Source organism: Antedon mediterranea, chromosome 1, assembly GCF_964355755.1.
Source record: "Antedon mediterranea chromosome 1, ecAntMedi1.1, whole genome shotgun sequence".
Taxonomy (NCBI): domain Eukaryota; kingdom Metazoa; phylum Echinodermata; class Crinoidea; order Comatulida; family Antedonidae; genus Antedon; species Antedon mediterranea.
Window position 1 is genome coordinate 14,938,983 of NC_092670.1, and position 18,197 is coordinate 14,957,179.

Here is an 18,197-nt window from a genome sequence, read left to right on the forward strand (position 1 = left end):
GTTTGGTAGTGTAGCTTACAGTACAAGAAAGCCATGTTGTTCAAAAAGGATTTTACCAAGCATTACTTTCCAATGTGTTAATCCTGAAATAAATTCTATAACAATTACCTTTTTCTCTCTGGTGATCTTCTTCTAACCGTGCCATTGCATCTTCCTTCTCTTCTTCATGCCTATTTCTTAGCTCTTCAGCAAGCTCCAACATTCGTTGATCATAATCCTTCTTCAGGTTCTCAATCTCTAAATCATTGCTTGCTTTTAATTTCACGATCTCTTGTTCCTGTTGTTCCTCAAGCCGCTCAATATCAGCAATTTTTTCTTTTGCAAGCTTTTCAGCGAGTTCTGCAAGTTCACGTTCATGAGCTTCTTCCAAATCAAGTTTGAAGCGATCAAGATCTTCATCTGATCCCATTGACATTGCTAAAAGTTTATCTTCATACTCTTTCTTCAAAGCTTCCTTTTCCATCTGAAATCTGTTCTCTTGTGTAGTTAAATCTTCTTGGTGTGAAGCTACAGCTTCTTCAAATTTGGTCATAAGTTCATCAATTTCTTTTTGACATTCCTGTTCCGTTTGTTCTTTAACATCTTTTTGAACACGCTCCAATTCATTTTTATGTTCTTCTTCTAATTGATCTGTTACAGCACGGAACTTTTCCATGTGTAACAATATTAATTCATCCTTTACTCTATTTTCATTTTCAATAAGTTCTTCAGCATGCTTTGTTTTTAGCAGTTCTAAGGCATCATCAATATCCTTAACATTTGCTAATTCTTGTTCCATTTTTTGATCAAGTTTTTCTTTCTCCTCTTTTAATTTATCTTGGAAATCTTGCTCAACAGCATCTAACTCTTTGATATGTTCATCTTTTATTTTTTCTATTTTTTCTTCATATTCTTTCTGTAAATCCTCTCGTTCTTTCACAAACTTATTTTCTGTTTCTTTTTCTAAGGTATCCATTTTTATCTTTGTTTCAAGTTCATTTTGTTCTTTGAGATCTTCAATTTCTGTCTCATGTTCATTCCTTTTCTCTTCAATTGCTTTATTTTGTTCATCAACAAAGTTATCAATCATTCGCTGGTGATTAAGAGCTAAGTCTTCTACTTCTGACATTTGTCGTTCTTGCATTGTTCTTGTCAACTCTATTATTTCCTCATCCATAGTTTGCTTTAATATATCCAACCTATTATCATATTGTTCAATTAGAGCTTCTTTCATATCCAGTATCTCAGGAGCTGTTCCTTCTTTCACACTCTCTTTAAATTCATCAAGTTCTGCTGATTTGTCTAGCAAATCTTTCTCAACTCTTTCAACTTTGTCTTTCATCTGTTGCTTTAGTTCAGTAATCTCTCCTTGATGCCTCTCTTCCATACCTTTGATAATTTTTTGCCAATCTCCATCTTCCTCTTGTTCTTTACTTCTTGCCAGTTGTTCAATTTCCTCTACCCGTTGAGCATTCTCAATAGTTAATTCTGTCACAAGAGCTGCTGTGTTTTCAATAACACTTTCCTTAGCCTCATTCTTAACTTTATTTAAATTTTCTTCATATCTTCCCTGAATGTCTTTGACTTCTTCAAAATGTTTAGATTCGCAATCTGCAACTGTTTTTCTAACCTCAACTTTTGTCTGAAGTTCAAACTCTGTTTGAACGGCTTCAAGTTCAGATTGGAATTCATGTTGCAAATCTTCTCGTAATTGGTCTAATTCCTCTTTGTGTTGATGTTGTAAGTCTTCTTTGAGTTGTTCTAACTCTTGTTTGTGTTGTTTGTCGGCCTGGGAATCTTTTAAATAATACTCTTCTTTCATGTCTTGTTGAATCTGAAAAAGTATTAAAGATTAAACATCAATGGATAAAGGAATTATGACTAAGCTTACTCTAATCCCTTTAATGAGTTCTATTCTTTATAATTTGGCTTAGCGTGCATTATGAATAGTTCCTGTATGAATTCACTATGACATACAGTAGTTGAATATAGGTGTTTGCTACTCAAACATGCCTTGTATACTTCTTGTGTTTTTATAGACCTTGTTTTAAAAATTTATATTATTACTGTTTAGTGTTATTGGAAAAAGAAAAGTTGGGCTCAGAATTTGTTTAAATGATGTCAATATTTAACTTTAAGGATTATAGAATAAAAAAACAACATTGATTTAATCCGAGTTTTGGTTTAAATTAAATAATTTTACCTGTTCAGTTACTTCTTCCAGTTGTCTTGCGGCCTCTGCTGCTGACTCCAGACGTAATTTAACCAGTTGTTTTTGGTGTTCATCCAGGAGACTTTTACGCAATTCTTGCAACGCTTCTTCACGCTCTTGTGCAAGATCATGTTCCAGCTTTTGAATCTTAGATTTGAACATATCCTTTGTACTATTCAAATCCATTTCGTATTTCATATCCATCTGGATCTGTTGTTGAAGCAGACTGTTCTGGTGTTCTTTCTCAAGAGCAGCTTTCATGGCATCCATATTTTCCTTAAACTCTTCATTTAACTTCTCCATCACCTGTTCCTTCATCTCTGCTTCAATCTGCGTGAACTTTGGAGGTGAGACACGTGGAGCAGGAGGTTCTGGTTCATCCTCTTCACTGTCTGAGAGATGAACCAACGTCATCATGGATGTGTAGTTCCGTTTCTGTGCAGGAATTCGGTAATTCTCTTCCGGTTCATTATAAACAGATTTTCTTTGTTCATTTTCTTTCATCCAAATAGCTTTATTTTCTTCAAACTTTTTCTGATAACTTGCCTTCAGCTCTACTAACTCCATCTGATGTTGATCTTGAAGAATATTGAGTTCATCTTTAGCGACATCTCTTTGTTTTTGTAGCTCCTCTTCCAGGGCTTGTACTTTCTTCAGAACATTTTCTTGAATAGCTAGATCATGAGCTTCTTTTATTTGGTTATAATCTTCAAGGTTAGCCTTTTCCTCCATCTTTGCTTTTGATTCAGATTTTTCAAACTCTGTCTGCAACATGTGTCTCAAATCTTCCATCTGTTCTCGGTGAATTTCTTGAATATTTCTCCTTCCCTCTAAACAATTGAACAAAATTACTAAAGTTATATTTTTTTTTTCACACGCAGATTATAAAAAAGCATATATTGAGCAGTATAAAACATGTTAAAAAATGTAACAGCTACTTATTTCTAATCATTCAGTCAAAATTGTTTACTGCCTCTGTAGTAATAATTTTATTACAATGTATCACTTGAAAATGTACTGCAGTATCTGCAGTAAAGAATGTTTTTGTAATTGTATTTATAATTATACCTTCTGCTTGTTCCACAAGAAGCTCTCGTTCCTTAAGCAGCAATTTTATGTCAACGTCATACTCTTCTTCCTTGGCTTGAAGTTTCTCGGTGTACTCTGATTCTGTTTCTTGTAGTGTCTTCTGAAATTGTTCTTCCGTTTCACGGCGCAATTTCTCTAGTTGGTTGATATATTTCTCATCCCACTCCTGTGCTAAAGTCTAATAATAATAAACATCATCACATTATTATTATTACATAACAGTTATTATAGTACAGTAGTTAACAGTTGGTTAACATTTTATTTATTTAATCACACTTTTGTTTACAAGATCAGCCAATTCTGGCTTATGAGTGATAGAAACAGATAAAAATAACAAGTTTTAAATAATGACCAAACAAGCAAAGGTTAAAGGGGGAATAATATATACTGTATATAAATCACTTTATATCATTTGAGGTTGTAATAGTAATTTTATATTATTAGTTTTATAATTACTGTAAATGTAATCAAATATTGTAATATTAAAGCTTTGTTTTTATGTGCTACACTCCTGATTCCTTATTCTTGCTCAGGTCAAATTTTTCAAATTTAAATTAAAAAAAAACCTTCATATCCCTCTGTGTTGAAAATCAAACCTAATTTTAATTAATATAGTAAAAAGCATAATTTAAAAATCAAATATCAATACAAAAGGTAGCCAAGAAATAGCCGAAGCTAATCAAGCTTGGTACCTTTTATCTTAACTAACTTAAGCTACGAAATTAACAAATAAATAACAGAACTTAAAAGAAAATAAAAATTTGATAACGTCAAAATCAAAACAAAAAATTTTGAATAATAAATAAATAACATAACATAACATAAAGTGCTGTATGTACTGTACTGTAATAAACAAGACCATATCAGTTCAATAGATAATATCTGATGGATTAACAATATATACTATATACCTCAATAGTTTTGTTGTGCTCATGACTGAGCCGTTGTTGGAGAAGATCAACAAGTTGTCCTGAACTGGCTTCTGCTTTATCTGTAAAATGATAAAACACAAACAAAAATATGATTCTGAAGTACAGTAGAATAATCCAATGGACAAAAAAAAAATGTCAAGTTTATACTGTACTGTGCAGTTGCTGTGTACTGTAGGGCTACTGAACTGAGTGAGTGTTGTATTTTAACAGTTACTACAGTACTGTATTTACAGGAGTTTTAGTTTGTGTACAGTATAATTTCATAAAGCAATTTAAATTACTATTTTAAACCACATCAAACAACTTGAACACCTAAGTACTCTATCCTAAATGCTATTTACCTACAAAATACAGTGTGTTTTAAATTAAATAAGTTTTTACTTTTTTTTCTTCTTTGAAGTCACACAGTATTCTTAAAGATTTATCAGACATGGACATATTGAAATTTATTGTTCAATTTACTCCTCAGATGTGCAGGTACACAGACTATGTAAAGCATTACCCAAGTGAACATATCAACGTACAAATATACAAAAATAATGTCTGTCAAAAAATGATAAAGAAATCCTTCAGACAAACATTTCCTGAAAATATGAAATTTCACTGCTAACCCATACATAACCTTTAATAAGAGACAGTATGCTAAAAGGGATATTATTGCTTGTTAACATTTATCTAATGAATTGACAATTTGTACTGTAAAAATCTAGTAATCATATTGCTATGGTAACAATAATATCCATCACTATGGTAACAATAGGCAACATAAATTGAAAGAATCTTCAGAATTCAATGTTTACAGTATAATAATATAGTAACATGAAATTTGAAAGAATAAAAAAACATTAATGTGTTTATTAAAATCTTATTCAAGGCCAACCGATACATTGTATACAATGGAATATTCATGTTGAATTTTCATTATGAATCTGTACTGTAGGCCTGTGTACTGTACTTTATTTTTATTTTTTATTTTATTTCATCAGCACCCTACAGTGACCAAACGTCACCATTAACAGGGTTGAAAGTCGTAAAATATAACATATTATATACAAGCAAAAATCATTAGATAACAAGACAACATTTAAATATTACTGACATTAGACAAAACCTTGTGACGGAAACAAGCAAGGGAATCAAAAAAGATATCAACAGATCCATCAATTTTACAAAGTGAGTGGTATAACTTAGGCAAACGATTAACAAAACCATTTTGAGTAATATTTACCCTCCCTCTTGATATAGAAAATAAAGCAGGATTACGCAATTGATATTGTGGAACAGAAATAGGAAAGTACGCTTCAAAATTACCATGGAAAATTGAGTTCACAGCCTTAAAAAGAAAAATTAAATCAAATAACTTACGCCTACCCGCTAAATTAATAAGAACGTCTTTGCTAATAGAACCAAATTTACGCACATAAAATCGACAAAACTTGTTCTGTACACTTTGTAATCTAGAAGACTGGGCAAGAGAAATAGAGTTAAAAATAACACTGCAGAATTCAAGATTCGACCTAACTAAAGATTTGTATAAAATAACTACAGTAATCAGTATGCTTAACTACAGTACAGAACGTATTAGACCTTGACTATATAATTGGGCAAGAAATAAAGGATGGGAAATTGCCAGAATATAAGTATTATTATTAATTATTAACTGGACACCAACAAAGTATCCACTTATTAGTGTATCCTATAGGATGAATTCTACTGTAGTGTAACACTTCAGTACAGTACAACACAAACTGTTTGAGTTTTGACATTGAAAATATTCAGTTAATAATACAGTTATAATATTAAAAGAAATACAGACTAATATTACGTTCAAAAAGGCATAGTATCAAATAACAATACACAATCAAAATAATTTTGTGAATGGTTGACTGATTCAATATTGATTTGTATTGATTACAAATCAGTGTACTGTATAGAAGTTACAATAGCAGTAATAACAATAGCTGTGAAACCGTTTCATTTAAAAGGGTCTTTATCATCAATGTCATTAACAACAGTTACAATATTTAGGTTATTATACTGTTTACCAAAAAAAAAAAAATTGTGAAAATAATTTATTAGAAAGGTGCTATACTGTGAGGTACAGCCCGTATTGCTGTAAAAAAAAACCATTTAGGACCAAATAAAAATGATTAAAATCATGTATTGTACATATTGTACAGTACAACTCACTTTTGACAGATGTACAGTTAGACCATAAATAATTCAATCATTTCTATTTACAGTAGTTTCAACGGGGTTTGCTATGTTTGTCTTCCCTGTACTGTACACTAGTTGAGAAAATGGTAACCATACTTTCGATTCTATAGGGCGCCCCGCAAACCCCTGCAAACCTAAAAAAAAACATAGCAAACCCCATCGAATCAACATAAAAGTGATTGAATCATGTAGTGTACAACCCACTGGGTATATCCATGTAAAAAAAATAATACATTTTTACTGTTAACAAATTATTTTTGGGGTAAAACATCATTTTTTGGTCAAAAATGATTGCTAATTTTTAACCAAAAAATTATGTTTTATCCCCAAAAATAAGTAGTTAACAGTAGAAATTTAATAATCTATATACCCAGTGGGTCGTACACTACAATATTCAATCACTTTTATGTTGGTTCGGTGGGGTTTGCTATGGTTTTTTGGAGGTTTGCGGGGTTTAGCAATCATTTTTGACAAAAAAATGATGTTTTACCCCAAAAATAAGTTGTTAACAGTAGAAATTTAATTTGTTTTTACATTGATATACCCAGTGGGTTGTACACTACATGATTCAATCACTTTTATGTTGGTTCGATGGGGTTTGCTATGTTTTTTTGGAGGTTTGCGGGGGTTTGCGGTGTTTAGCAATACCCTAGGGCGTTTCCATGAGAAATTCTCAAGGTATCATAAATTCTACAGTACAGTATACTGTACCTTTCCTGCATTACATTTATAGTTATAGTTTAATACAAAAAGAATTATCACACTTGTTGAGATAATGTTGACCGTATTTGGTAAGTCGATTCTATATACTGTAGTAATGGAAGAGAAGGCTATGTTTACACTTAATTCCGATAATGCACATTTTAGTGCGCACATTGTACATTGTGTGTAATTATTATTACATTGCAGATCATGGTTTTGGATGCGTTTTCATGTTTTTCCCTCTGGTGGCGGAGGGACGTTTTCAATTGCAATTTTTATTTATAATATTATCAATCAGTGACACATGTCATATCAAGACTATTGCATAGGTGGAGTACGATGATTCACATTTTCTCAACAGAAATGAACAGATGGAATACTGCACTTGAATTATACTATTAAATTTGGATCCACAAAATAGAAATAAATTTAATAAACAAAGTGATTTACTAAAGAAAACCTTTTTACTAGTAATCAAATGAAATCATTCATGAAAATCTAGTACAGTAGTTCGGTATTTAAGACAACAATACAACTAATATCTAGCTTCATTTGTTAAATCAATAATAAATGCCTGGCCGGGCACTTAAGATTTCTTCAGTACTACAACAGTGTATTGTATCCAATTATCACTGATTACCAAACTGTGTAAGTAACATTTAACAAAATTGTATTTCCCTTGATGAGTTCTCCAAGATGATGGTTCCTAATTAATTTGTTTTTTATCCAATGCATAATGTATGTAGGCCCAATTAATTTGAACAGCACATCAGATACCAATGCAAACGAGTATGACTCATTGAGTGGGCAGAACCTATTATTGGTATAGTACTAAAGTCTGTAGTTGAAGGCTTTTTCAGAGGGGATATTAATATTACTGTAGGCCTATATTTTTATCAATTTTAAAGGACAGTTATTCCACCTAACCACATAGGCCTGCAGACTTTATTCTTCATGTATCTTTAAAGACCCCTTCCCTGCAATTTTGGACGTTTTTTGGAAAATAATACATATATATCACTTTAAAAACATTAAACCATGTCATTCCTTGTCTTATTAAATGCACGTTTATGGTAAATTATGATAAAAAGTGAGAAACAATGCACTACCTTCTAAGTAGCTCGCGGCGATCGACCTCTCGTAGACGGTCTTAGGCCTAGCCTAGCTAGGCTTAGTTTTGTAGGCCTAGCTGGTAAACATCGGTAACGTACGAACATCGTACGCTAGCTATATACCTAGCCTGACGTTGTATAGTTGCTTCATTAATTGTCTTTCTATTTTTGCCAGACTCCGTTGATACAAATTGGGGAAAACCCGATATTTTCGCTGAAAAGTTAGGAGTCTTCCATTTGTTTTGGCCTCACGATCGATCGAAAAGTGGGCGAATTACAGGTGAAAAACAAAAATATCAATCCGCGCGCAATGCATTTTGGGATTTATAGCGGGCCGCTATAATTATTAGAATCGACTTATTTTTCACATTTTTAACCGTTTAAAGACGAAAAAAGGACCATATAGTATTATTTTTACATTAAATATAGTTTGTGATCTTAAATTAGATCTAAAAAACGTAGGGAATGGGGCTTTAACATTACTAAAGTACAACTGAAAACTGGCATTTAGGCCTACCTGTATTGACAAATATGTTGATATAATTTCATCGGTATAAAAAATATACACTACAATCAATCAATACAATATAAACCATTACATAGAATGTCATAGGATCTGGTAGTACCTCACCCCTGAGATAGTGGGTAAGGTTTGTCAACCCTAAGTTTAGAACTTTACTATAAAGTATAATACAACTAATTTATCTAAAATAAACTGTAGCCTGCTGTATATCATTCAATTAAAATAAAAATGCATGTTATTAATTAGTTGCTCAATGGAGCAAAATATACAGGTAGGTATCTAGTATATTATGCACTAGGCCAGGTTTTTAGATTAATTATTATAGTTTTGAAAAGCATAATTAATAATATTGAATAATATTCTAACACTAAACAGATGTCATTTTTGATATTTTCATATGAATGAATGACCTTAAATTCTGTTTTCAATCAAAACAACCTGTACTGTAACAACTGCAATACATAAAGTTTAATGCTAAAAAAGGGTTAATGGATATAATCAATGATATTGTGTATTTGTAGGCCTAATCAACTTACATGATGGATGACTGCAGCCTAGCTAGCAGCAGAAGCAGTATCATCAGACCCTACTACAGTGTGACACAAGTAAGTAGAAACAAGGTTTTGGTTCCTTATAAACTCCAACGCCTGTAAAAGTATATGTTAATGTGTATTCCTTTCTAGGCCTAGGTTGTCTCATGTGTTAATATCTACAGTACTACCAACACCAAGGCCATATATAACTGTTTATGAATGCCTGTTAGGCTGATGATGTGTGGCAAAATAGCCTGTTGTTATGCTAATTCAAACTGACACAGGCTGGCTCACAAACCACCAGCATACAAAATCTCATGTTAGCTAAATGGAAGGAACCATTATTCTAGTGGGTGAAATTAATATTATTTTGATTTTAAACTATTTTCATTGTTGAATAATGGAAGGTTAATCTAAAGACAATAAAGTTATGTATGGTATCTGTAAGTAATACTGTTTTATAAAAGAAAGCCCTACTAAAGAAACATTTTCTAGTGTTGGTTATTTATCATCAATACCCTTTCTTATAAATGGAACACAACCCTCCAATATTCTCTAGTATGACATCATAATCAGTGTAGGCCTGGGTACTGATTTTAAAACCGGCTTTCTACTGATTAACTGATAAGAACAGTGGCCATGTACACATAATATTTATAACATTTCATTTCAGTTACAACTTAATTGGTTTTGACCTACGTTACAACAATTCAAATATAGCACAACAAGTGTCCAATGAATTGATGGCATAATAACTGTACATTTATGTCCCTCCAAAGACGTGTCCTCTAAGGAAAGGGAGGTGCATCGCTACTTTTTAGCAGAAATCTTTGCAATGAATCTATAAAAGCACTGCACAAACGTTTTTTTATTCCATAAACCTATGCATTTTACAGTGAGCAACTCGCTAATTACACAGGATGGATATACTATTTTAGAAGTTATCATGCTAATATAAACTGAGTTGAGGCTCAGGGAGAAAGAAAGAGTTGAAAGAATCTTGGGTTACAAGTTCGTAATATGACATGTGGTAATAGACATTTGTGGATGAATATCAAATTTGGAGAATAACTTTAAAAACAGATAATGTTTATTGGCTATGATTTAAACATGAACACCTATAATAACTGATGGGCACTTCCTTTTAATGTGGTAAACTAGTGTATTTATTTTATGATTGGCAGTTAATCTATAACAAATCTCGAAACAGTTCATGTAAAATAATATATAAATAAAAGAATTATCTTCACGTACACATACAATCTATTTACAAATGTTATCTGTGGAATCTGTTGGCATTTGTATAAATTTGATATTACTGTTTAGTAAATGATTTACAGTACCATACTGATCAGAAATGGTGATAACATGAATATGCAAATATTACCTGCAGTATATGTCAAGCTATTTGGGTCTATTTACTTGAAAGTTCTAAAAATCTATTAAATTATGCAAAGCATTTACAAGGAGAAATATTTGGAAACTATATGTTCTACAAGAATATTTTTCAGACAATTTATCCAGAAATGTTGGGGACAGGAGAACCCAGTAGCTAAAAAAACAATTAATAGTGTAACATAGCGAACAAACCGTTAAACACTGATTAACTAGAAAGCATACCTCCGCCTACTGTAAAATTCTCCTACATAAGATTTCTCCGGTAAAAAATATATATATATATATATTTGTGTGTGTCTTAATGCTGTTTGTGATTGAGGCTAATTTCACTACAAGCATGTGCATGCGAGTTTGGCGTAATGATTATGTAACAAGTAAGTAACAATGAGCTTCAGTTGACTAACAATAGAATAGCAACGCGAAAATCAAACGAGTGAATTTGAAAATAGGTTTTTTAAACTACTCGCATCAAAAAACATGCACATTAAATCAAATTATGTTTTAAAATTACAAATCACAAATTATAACTCTTGCCTCTTGTACAAAATTTAAGTTTTTTGGACAAGTAGTTCTTGAGAAAATGCAATTTCAGTTTACTTGTTACCCTAAAACTGCTCGCCGGCTTTTGAAAAATTCTGTCCTATCTTTTAACACTAGCAGGTCTAAAAGTATACTCAAAAGTGGTCAAGAATTGTGCCTTAATGGAATGGGCCTTGACCACATATCTATCTGTATATTCATTTTGGTAAGATCTTGTAATTACTTTTTGAGTAATCCTGCTAACAAACAAACAAACAAACACACTCTACTGATTACATATGCCTCCATGGCGGAGGTAAATAACTATTAACAACTAAATAAATACATAAATAACATTCAGATGGTCGATCAAAATGTGTTTAGTTTATAACCGATAAAACAAATGTCCAGATTGTGCACACTACTAAATCTGACACTGTAATTATTAAGTTTATTTTCAGTAATTTCATTTAATAAAAATAAAATAAGAAACAAATATAAAAAAAAACATTGTTTTATTTGTAGTAGCTATAAGATAAATCTAGCAATTTTGAAAATGTTTATTTGTGATGATAAATTGATATTGACCAACGGAAATCCCATAAAGTGACCTTTAGGGCGGATATTTTGAGATTAAGTTCAGGAGATAGAGGGCATAAAGATACACCATATGACTATAAAAGTTGAAACTGTCACAGATTATAGGATTTGCAGCTAAATATAGACATATGTTTGACCTTCACCTTTCTACATTTTTCTGCATATTAATTGTTAAATTGTTGAATTAAAGAGGAATATTCTATATATATTTTTTCCAAGGTAAATATTTATGTAATAATTTTTTTATATCCCTTTTTATTGCTTTTTCAATCAAACATGGTTCAAATAATATTGGTAAATGTATATAACTCATAAAAAAGGTATCTACTATGCAACAAAATATATATTAACCAAAAGGAATGTTATATTAAAAATATACTGTATTAAACATATAAATATAATAATTTGCACTGATGAAGAGCTTGTGTTGTTAATTTTTCTGGCTGTTTTACTTTATCGTTTTGATTTAGCTTTTTGTTTATTTCATTTTGTATCTCCATTGAGATCAAGTCACTGATTCCCACAGCATTATCATTTTTTGCAGTAATTTGGATTTATATAAATATAATAAAATACTTCAAGGATGTTACTTTCATATCCAGAATTGAAATGTTGTTTAAACAGTGCTTACTATTAGCTAACTGATTTATCAAACATGAGAATATTATAGTTTACACACATGATGGAATTACATTTTTTTGTCAAAATCAAAATAGTTGATAGTCAAAAAATTTGAGGGCGTGAAGACCTAATAATTAAGTTGCTTTTGTTGTTGAACTGCTCCATCTATAGAACCGGAATTGAATATTGAAGAAAGATGCACATTATTGTAGTGATGTCTAAAATCCTAAACTCAATTAGGCTCACTAATCAACATTAACATATTGGAAAGTGTCTAATCAATACACAATAGCTACTATAGAAGTGCTGCCAATATCTGTAAGGTCGATCATTTTCTAATTGTGAAGCAGAATTTGTCATGAAATTTCACAAGCACAGTATATCAATAGCTTCATAATTTAGTATAAAGTCAATAAGTAATTATACAGTTATAAAATAAACATTTGAAAATAAAATAGTGACCTTCAGTGACCTCTCTCTATAGTGTACACATCTATACAAATTAGTTTCACTGTATTATTAATGCTTATAACAAGACCATATCCCATCACACATTAATATCCTTATTATCTAAGGCGGGCTTATTCCTGAGCCAGCTTGATAGTGGAAGAATATTGTAAAAGCATGCATTAATGTATCTCTAGTCTGATATATTAATATAAATTAACTTAAAATGATCATATTTTGATGTTCAAAATGTTCAAAAGTTCACCTCACCCTTTCGAACAGTCTCCATTAGCCAGTGAGTGGGTTCCCTCTCTTATATAAAACAAATCCCTTCTCAAAATCTTGTCTATGTAAATAAATTTTTTAATTTCAATTTCGTGTAAAAAATAGTTTCAACTTACAATTACTTTCCAGTAACTCTGTTTCATGCTCCATTTTAATCTTATCAAATTTCTCATTCCATTCTCTGTCAAGCTCTGATAGAACTGTTCGATGTACGTCCATAAGTTGATTTCTCACATCGTCAATCGCGATTTCTTTCTCATTTTGGAACTCAGCTCGCATCATTTTAATCTTTGTCTGGTGCTGTTCTTCTATCTTTTCCAACTCAAGTTTAAGAGCATTCTGAATTTAAAGAAAAGAGGTAAAAATATAACATTTTTCCAAGCATGACAGCTACCATATCTTAAATCTAAATAGCATCTTAAATCTTAAGCTCTGTCTACAATAGCAAAGTTTATGTGACAAAAAAATGTGACAAGAAAATAGAAATACAAAACAAATATCATTGACACTTTTCAAGCTAGAAAAACAATTTGTTGCAGACCATATCCAAACTGATTTGTTTGTGATGTATCGAGAGTGTCCCCGATTGCAACAATATGCGATTATATGGAATTACTGTGCTAGAGTTTGCAACGAGTAATCCCGTGGTTCAAAGCCTTTTGTGCACAAAGTGATGCCTTATAGTGGCCGAGTAGTATCTATTTACCAATTCCTTACCTTATGAGCTTGATGAATCTCTTCCTTCTCTATCTCAAAGGCACCTTCCATTTTCTGTTTGACCTCATCAAAGAGAACTTGATGGTAGGAGTCTAGTTGACCCCTTAAGTTAAGCATATCCTCTTCATGTTGTTGCTCCCACTCATCTCGCTCTCGATCACGTTCCCGCTCATGGACTTCTTTCACAGTGGCTACCTGCACCTTTCTTTCGTTCTCTAGCTTCTCCTTCAAGGTAGCAACCTCACTTTCATAAGAGGATTTTAATTCATCGATCTATATATTGAGAAAGAATGAACATATAAATTGTATATGCTTTTGCACTTTTTAATAATTTTGTTATGAGTTTTGTTATGTATGGTGAATTTCTATTATTATTATTTGTTGTTATTTATTATTATTCTAATTATGAATGTATTAATTTTAATGTGCATATCAAGGATCAGCAATCTGTTGAGGATCCCAATATACTGACCAGTTGAGTTTAAATTGTTGGTTCTTATGGTGGCACACACAAGAAATAACTGGTTCTATGAATAGGGTTGTTTTGTATAACGAGTAATTTTGTATGTATTGTGATTGGTTCATGTGACTACTCTAACGAAAATATACAAAGTAAAATGAAATATGAACCAACATGAACACCAAAAAAGTCTACCAAAGGTGGAAACACAAAACATAGACCCAATAACTACTACTATATTATTCACACAAACAACACATCTAATTAACGTGAACGAATGTTACATCTACCACAAGAGGGTGCTATACCTATTTGCTTTAAAAAAAAAAATGTTATCAAATAACGTCAGATTGCCATTTGGTATAGTTAAACTGTACTCGGAACCATTTAAATGGTTTCAAATACATCATTGTTTTCTTGCGTTCTAGCCTAACTGATGTAAAAAATAGCACATATTTTATGTTATTTGCCATATGTGCAATGCAGCTCCTGTGCTTGTTGTATTCTATAATCAAGTGCTATCAATAACTACCAACGCATTTTGAGGGTTTTTGAAAATTACAGGGGTTTTCGGACTATAAAGGGGTTTCAGACTCTACAGGGGATGCAGACACATTAAAAATAAAATACCAATTAGATGAATCGCACACCAAATGGAAAAAAAGTGTTGATGTAGAAATAATTTTAGAATAATCTAAAGAATTGAACACTAAACTTATCAATCATTGCCATAGTGCAACCAATTAAGAAGTATGTGGGTGACATCCATATCAAAGTGATGATGGTATAAATGGTGGGAAGATGTTGATGAAAAGATAATAGTGATAACATGATATTATGATGGCAACATTGATGATCATAAGGCACTGGTGATGATGATTGTGTTATTGATGATGATGTAAATGATAAGATGTATTTATAAATAAGATGAAAAGATTGTCATGATAATGGGAATATAATGTTGATAAGTATATAATTGATATCATTGATGATTTGACCATATCTAAATCAACAACGCACAACTAAAACATTTAAAACTGAACCAATAAGAATTTCTAAGAATAAAAATAAAACAATAATCCATATTAAGACAAACCATCACCACTAACCAACTAATTCAATAAAATGCAATAATTCTTATCCACTAAAAAACACATTTTAAATAAATTATATTACAATATAGGAATCTGTTGAAAATATACACCCTGTAAGAAATCTTTTAAAAAAAAACAATGTCTGGGTCAAGGGTCAAATACAAATACTGCAAAAAGAAAGGCACGTAGACGATTCATTTCACAGAATTATCATTTAATAATATTCTTCCTTCTTTCATGCATATCTGGCATTATAAACAATACGGTGGTTTAGTATATGATGTTATGTTGTATTATTTCTCAAGTATTGGTCTTTGCCAAATGCTTATTCTAAATTAAACTACATTTGAGAATTAGAACCAAATATTTTATATGTATCGGAAATTATTGGATACAAAATGAACATTTAAATAAATAATTAAAAATAATTTAGTTTTCTCAACAATTTCTTTACAAATGAAATATAATTAATTTTTATTAAAATTTGTTTCATTTTATTTCAATTACTATTAATTTCTAAAATAAATAATTATATAAATTTCCAAAAATCAAAACAAAATTATTTAAATTTATTTCAAACAAATAATTTAATTTTTTTATTAACCAATAATTTCCAACTCTTTTATTAATATTGTGTATTTTTTTAAACATAATCATCATATGCACACGTTTTTTTTCAATGCATTAGTTAAATTATACATTTGTTTTTCACACAGTACTGTAATGAATGAAATCATGCAATAGTTTGTTTCAAGAATTAACATAAGCAAATGTAAGTTAAATTTTTAATTTCCTAATAATTCCTCAATGCCTATTATTATACTATCTCTGCTATGTTATTATATTGATAATTACATTATTAATCATTTTTAATGATTTTTATGAAAGAGGATGCATAATAAATTGTAGGAAATGTTTCCTTTAAAAACTATATTTTTAAATATTTGTAAGCACCGTATATTAATATTTACAACTATACTTCTTAAGCTGTTAATTTTAAAGATGGAAGATAATAATAGGAGAGTGTACTTTAGTATAATATATACATCAGTCTTGAAATATAAACATTTATACAACTTTTAACTTCATAGAAATACTGAACGTTTGTAGTTAAGCGTCCACCACTAGGAACCTGGTTAACTTATATACCTTGTTAACATGCAAATTAAATTGTCATTTTAGATTATGTTCAGCATATGTGTAGTGTACATGAGCTTTATAAAGATGAACATAATTGAACTATTTTCTTAGCTTTATGGCGACTGTGTACTTTCTCATTGTATAGAATGAAAGTAATGAATGGGTTAGTAAATGATGAATTAGTACCACACTTTCGTAAACATTCAACAACAACAATTTTGAATTATTCTGCAACAGAGTTCAAACAGCTATTTTACAAAGGTAAATAAAGTCAGCCAAAGCAAGTACTGTATCTGTTTACAAAAGTGTTTTAAGATTCCGAAACAATTTTTAAAAAGGCATGTATAATGGCTTATTGTTAGAAATGCAAAAAACATAAAAAATCATTAAATAATAATATTAGTGCACAGAAAACTTGAATGTAAAAACAAATGTTAGTCTTTTAGTAATAGCATTTTAAACATGAAAAAAAGTTCACTGGACAAAATTACACATTTACATTTTGTTTAACCCTGTAAAGAAAATATGCAATTTTGCCCTCTAAACTAATTGTTAGTAACAGATAAATAATAATAAATTATAAAAACAAGATCACAATAAATTAATGCTATGCAAATGGATTTGGAAATAAATTTATATTAATTTAGATTAAATAATAATAAAAAGTTACTGTATAAGCGTATTCAACTAGTGACCCACTTTCACTGCTCACATGTAAACAACACAGAGTTTGAGGAGCTAGATCTGACAATTATCAGCTCAGCAAAGTTGAATAATGTCTGGATCAAATTGTTTGAAATAAATGATTAATTTAATTTCCGTTTCAACTTAATAATTGAGACCTTGTAACAAACTGTGTTAGTAAAGCCATAAAACATTACAGTATAAGACCAAGTGTAGTCCCTGAATGTGAAATTTGGCCAAAAAAAATAAGATTATACTTAAATTGCGTTAACAATACATTTTCTATCAGACTTTAGCCCACAGTAAGGAGTGGGATTATATTTGAGCATGGGATTATACTTGGTCATCTACAGTTCCTCCTTTACATAAAATGTGTGATGTGCCCAAATATGGTGGTAATATGACATCATCATGTCCATATACGGGCACATCACATACAGTATTAGTGCAGATAAATTTTATAATTGAGATCTAATTTTTTTTAATTTGAGAAGAATGATTAGTAAAATTGTATCACATAAAACACAAATTAAAATACACTTTAAATAAGACAAGACAATAATTGGGGTAGAGCATATCTTGCATCGGCACCTTGACCCAGACAATTGGTACATTGGTCAATGTTGTAAAGAAAGACATGGTAAAATATATCTAAATTTAAGGTAAAAGTTCAATGACCGACTTATTTCAGGTGTACTAAATAAATACAGAAGCTATAACCAGACATATCATATTATTACTAGAATAAACTGGAAAAATTATGATGAATATCAATATCCATGTTAACTTAGTACCACAGGTTATTGTAGCTCTACTGCTTCCAGCCACTAAATTGATGTGTCGTACAATCTGACAGTTAAGCAACACATCATTTCTAAGCCGTACTAAAAGATTGTAATCTTAGATTTATGTGGGATTATACTGTTCTCAAGA

The 18,197-nt window shown here is 30.7% G+C and overlaps 1 protein-coding gene across 1 annotated transcript in view; it reads right to left on the bottom strand.

The window, feature by feature from the left end:
* Nucleotides 1-18,197, bottom strand: part of LOC140057884 (uncharacterized) — a 54,232-nt gene that overhangs the window by 26,753 nt on the left and 9,282 nt on the right. Inside the window, exons 8-13 of the mRNA XM_072103625.1 lie at nt 13,887-14,159; nt 13,286-13,508; nt 4,192-4,271; nt 3,260-3,458; nt 2,183-3,021; nt 109-1,813 (exon numbers count right to left, since the gene is read on the bottom strand). Of these exons, the coding sequence (XP_071959726.1) occupies nt 109-1,813; nt 2,183-3,021; nt 3,260-3,458; nt 4,192-4,271; nt 13,286-13,508; nt 13,887-14,159 (3,319 nt within the window). The remainder of the gene's footprint in view (nt 1-108; nt 1,814-2,182; nt 3,022-3,259; nt 3,459-4,191; nt 4,272-13,285; nt 13,509-13,886; nt 14,160-18,197) is intronic.